The 5,105-nt window shown below is 31.6% G+C and overlaps 1 protein-coding gene across 1 annotated transcript; it reads left to right on the top strand.

Moving 5' to 3' along the window:
- The first annotated feature begins 802 nt into the window (after positions 1-802).
- Positions 803-4,639, top strand: LOC145661549 (uncharacterized). Its single transcript, XM_081726872.1, has 2 exons — positions 803-1,898; positions 4,518-4,639. The coding sequence occupies exons 1-2, from the start codon at positions 803-805 to the stop codon at positions 4,637-4,639; spliced, it is 1,218 nt and encodes a 405-aa protein (XP_081582998.1).
- Positions 4,640-5,105: the final 466 nt, after the last annotated feature.

The raw sequence follows: 5,105 nt of genomic DNA, 5'->3' as shown, positions 1-5,105 counted from the left end.
CGAGACTCGATCCTAGTGTTTCGTGTAAAGATCTTTCTGTATTTTTGAAGGAAAGTGCTAATGTTAATGTTACTAAATGTGTACAGTTAAAAACAAAACACAGTAGTTATTCCTCGTTTTATGTAGCTGTAGAAGAAAATGATTTTGCTTGTGTCTATAATCCGAATGTATGGCCAGATGGTGTCTTATTTACTAAATTTATGGGTCGACTAAAGGAAGAAATTGTGTGCCATGAAGTTAGAGCTGAGAAGGTGGATAGTAAAGGTAAATAAATAGCATATACTAGTATAAAATAAGTATGACGCACTTGCGATTATATTATCAAAATGCTAATGGAATTAATACTAAAGAGAAGGTATTTATAGATGAAGTAAATTGTAATGACTTTGATATTTATTGTATCACTGAAACTTGGTTAAAAGAAATGAATCAACACTTTGTACAATTATCAAATAATTACAATACTATACGTAAAGATAGAAACTTGGCACTAGTAAACAAGACTAAGGGTGGGGGCTGTATAGTTATCATAAAAAAGGAATATGCATATGAAATTATAACTCCCCCAGATGATATTCTTGATATTATTATAGTTAAAGTTTTAATCCCTGACAACAAGCCATTATTATTGTGCTTGCATTATATTCCCCCTGACTTTCCATTGAAGAATTTTATTAACTACTGTGAATGGTTAACCACTTTTCTAATAACAAGAAATTGTAACCTTATAGTTTTAGGTGATTTTAACGTAGGTGGAATAGATTGGGCTACTGGAACTATAACCACATATAACTATTACACTATGAAAAAAGCTGACAAAGTAATTGAACTAAGTAATATACTTAATCTAAAACAATTGAATAGGTCGTATGATCCTAATAGGAAAGATAAAGTTCTTGATCTGTTGCTAACCAACATGGATAATAGTTCCATTGTGTATGATGTCCCACCTTTAATAAAAATTGACCGCTTCCATCCACCTTTTGTTTTTGAATGGGAGGTAATTAAAAGTAATAATAACAATCAAGACAATATCTTTAACCAAACAAAAGTTTTTGATTTTAAGAATGCTGACTTCTTAGGTGTATATCAAGGTATCAAGGCAATGAATGAATTGAATGTAGATACAAGTGATATTAACACTATGACCAACAGTTTCTATGATAGTATATATAATGTTCTAGATACTTATGTACCTAAGAAAGTAGTCATTAATAAGCCCAAGTTTAAAGACCCCTGGATGAATAGGGAACTAAAAACTTTAATAAATAAGAAAACTAAATGTTTCGTCAAAGCAAGACAAACCAATGACAGTATGTGGTACCAAAGGTATTCTACATTACGTAAAATTGTAAAAAAGAAATATCTAGAAGCGAGAAAGGCCTATTATCTTAGTTTAGAAAACAGCATTGTTAGTGACAATAAGGTCTTCTGGAAAGTATTTAAAAACTCAGGTGACAAAAAATTACCTAATGAAATGAAATATAATGAAACAGTAGCTACTGCACAGACTGATGTTGTGGAGCTGTTTAAAGAAATGTTCAGTGAAAATTTTAATTTGGGACTAAGTCATGTAAATGGCCATAACATGTATTCTACATCACCTATTTGTAGCGGAGATATAATTAATATACCTAATATTTCTGAATCGGATGTCCTTAGTGCAATTAAACAGATTAATGGAAGTACCTGTCCTGGTCCAGATAACATACCGTACTATATAATAAAAGCATGTGGTACTGAGTTATCATCCATTCTAGCAAATATATTCAATGAATCTCTCAGATGTGGAGAGTTTCCATCGACATGGAAACAAGTATATATTGTACCTGTACATAAAACAGAAGATAGAAGTAATATGAAAAATTATAGGCCAATCACATTAGTTAATGCATTTAGTAAGATATTTGAAATAATAATACATAACCATATATACTTTAATGTAAAAAATAAACTAACTGAATTTCAGCATGGGTTTTATAAAGGCAGATCAATTGTTACGAATCTTGTACATTTTACAGATTTTACGTACTTAGCTCTTAAAAACAGACTACAGGTTGACACTATATATATTGATATGTCAAAGGCTTTCGACTCTATAGAACATGGACTTCTAGTTCGTAAATTATCCAATGTTGGTCTATCTTCTCAGTATATTCGATGGTTCCAAAGTTATTTATCAAACAGAGAATATAGAGTGAAAATTGGTCATATAACTTCCAGTAATGGCTGCATAAAGAATGGTATACCTCAGGGATCTCCTTTAGGACCACTTCTTTTTTCATTATTTATTAATGACCTGACGGAAAAGATTAAATTCTCAAATATATTATTATATGCGGACGATTTGAAGTTATTCAGAATAGTGAATAGCGAATATGATAACTACTTACTCCAAAAAGACTTGGATAGTATTAGTATATGGTGTAAAAATAATCTACTGAAAATAAACTGTGATAAAACTAAGTTTATTTCATATACCAATAAGACGCAATACTATGTTAGCAAATATGTCATAAATGGAATATCGCTGCAGAAAGTTGAAAAGATTAAAGATTTAGGTCTAATATTTGATATGAATATGAAATTTAATTATCATATTAATGACATAGTACATAGAACACGAAAGACAATAGGGTTTGTATTTAGACAGTGGCCTGAGTTTAAAAATGCAAATACATATGTCTATCTATTTAAGGTACTTGTAAGACCCAGATTAGAATTTGGTGCAATTATATGCGAATAATATATCCACAACATTATGTAGCAAAATTGAATCGGTTCAAAATGTTTCATTAGACTATTGTGTAGAAATAAGAAAAAAGATTACTACTCTCATAGTTATGATTACTGGAACGAATACTGGGGGTTGCAAGAATTACATGTAAGAAGAAAAATGATAGAGAAAAACTTTATTCAGAAAATTTTAGATAATAGATATAGTAGTGAATACTGCCTACATAATATAGGTATAAGGGTACCCAACATATAACCTTAGAAAAGCATCGGAAATGATTCCCATGAATAAAAAATTCTATAATTTTAAGAAAACTGACAACTTCTTTTAATATATTATCGGGATAATTGTATTTATTGAACTGACGTATAGATTTTAATAGGTATGTATGTTTTATATAGTATATCTGTATGTTTGACGGCATCCTTATTTTAAGGACAATTTTAAGAAAATTGACTAACTATTTTAATGAATAATGAATTAATTATGTTTATGTAGACAAGATAGAAATAATAAAATTATGTGTATATTATAAGATAGACAATGACCTCCTGTCGTCGAAACAAATGTATTGTTAATATTAAAAGGAATATAAGATGTGTGTTATAACCCTTAGTTCTATGACTAAGTGCTGTATTTTTGCTATCTGGCTGTTCATGGCACTAAAATAATATATTATTATTATTATTATTATTATTATTATTATTATTTTACCGATATGACTTCCCTCATGAGCCAATCACTGCCTAGAATAATTCAATTTTTAACTTGAAATAAAGGTCTTAAACAAGAATTTTAGGAAAACCAAAAATGGATCAAACGATTGCGATCTTGGCCAATAATTAGTTTTTGGATCAGGGGCCACAAAATTTTCGAACGCCCCCTAAATTGAGTTTTCGCATTTTCTACGGAATAAGCACACCATGCTGAGTTAAGTGATAGTTTGGGTTTGGCTACACTATATGTAGTTGTACAGATGAAAGGCGTACAAGAAAATTTTTGATTGAAATATATTGGATCTTTTGATCCAAATAACAAAAGGAATTTTATGTTTCTTTGCTTTATTTCTGCTTATGGATAAGAACTCAGGGCATTAAAAAAAGATGGGTGGTCAAGATTATTGAACAAGACTATACACACTACCGCCTTAGCTACATCATATAAACCAAATCAGTAAATATTTGGTTTTGTTTAATTTACAATCCAGGCAATACATATACATTGTTCATAAAGATTTCCTCTACACCGAACCTTGCACGTATATGTATACGAAGTTCCCCCTGTGTTTAAAGCTATCAAAAGTTTCAACTTGGGGGAAACTGGAGTTTGTTCAAGAGAAGAAAGAAGAGCATGCAATTTGAAAGATCAATTTACAGTATTTTTCCTAAATGGTTCGTTATTAACATCCTCGATTGCTTATTAAGTAATTTCCGAAACGTTAGCATATCTATCTCTTAATTACAAGATGTACAAGATTCAGGGAAAATACACATCCAAAAGGGAAAGAGATCAATTATCCAGTCATGTGTGAACAGGAGATTATCTCTACTTACGTACAAATTATAGTGGGACGATAACAACAAAAGATGATGCGATATTGTTCCCTTCCATTATAACAATTGTAGGCTATTTTCCATCTACGATTAGTGCTCCACTTATGATTAAAAAAAAAAAAAAAAAAAAAAACAGGAAACATTTCTCATTTTTCACCCCGCAACTGCTCTCATATAACACACAGCAAAATATATGCATTCAGAGTTTTTCTATTTTTCGTTTTCAGGAGATTATCTTCTATGCTGGGACCTACTGCGTATTAGCGTGGGCCCCCAAGCACGAGTACTTGGATCCGATCCGGTTGGTGGGAGCACAGACTGGCATGCAAGACCAACCCTCACAGTATAGTCCGGAGATGAAAATAAGCAATAAAATTTTACTAGCCCACATCCCACAATAGAAATCATTTACTTACCTTCGGTACGGTATTAGAAAATAGATACTCGCCCGCACACCGGTGAACCACTCGTCCCAGGCAAGTGGGCGAGTGGTTTCTTTGTATCCTTGATATAGTCCATCCAGTGGAGCTATTCAGCCGGTTCTCACCGGTTCGGTAGAATCGGTTGTTAAAGTATTTCGAGTTCGCAGAACCGTTTGTTATACCCAGACATGAGGGTAAATTTTACCCAGTTATACCCACGAAAAGTAAATTTTAGTTTAACTATCTTTGTTTTTAGAAATTCTTATAGCTACAGAGTTAAACATATGATTGCTCACAACAAAGTATAAGCGTTTATTTCCTAATCTCAAATGCTCAGATATCAAGAATGAGAACTGGGTTCACATGAAGTGGTGAAGGTTATTTATATTTAAA

This window comes from Thermobia domestica, chromosome 10, assembly GCF_964235325.1.
Source record: "Thermobia domestica chromosome 10, izTheDome1.hap1.1, whole genome shotgun sequence".
Taxonomy (NCBI): domain Eukaryota; kingdom Metazoa; phylum Arthropoda; class Insecta; order Zygentoma; family Lepismatidae; genus Thermobia; species Thermobia domestica.
This window is presented reverse-complemented; position numbering and strand designations above follow the sequence as displayed.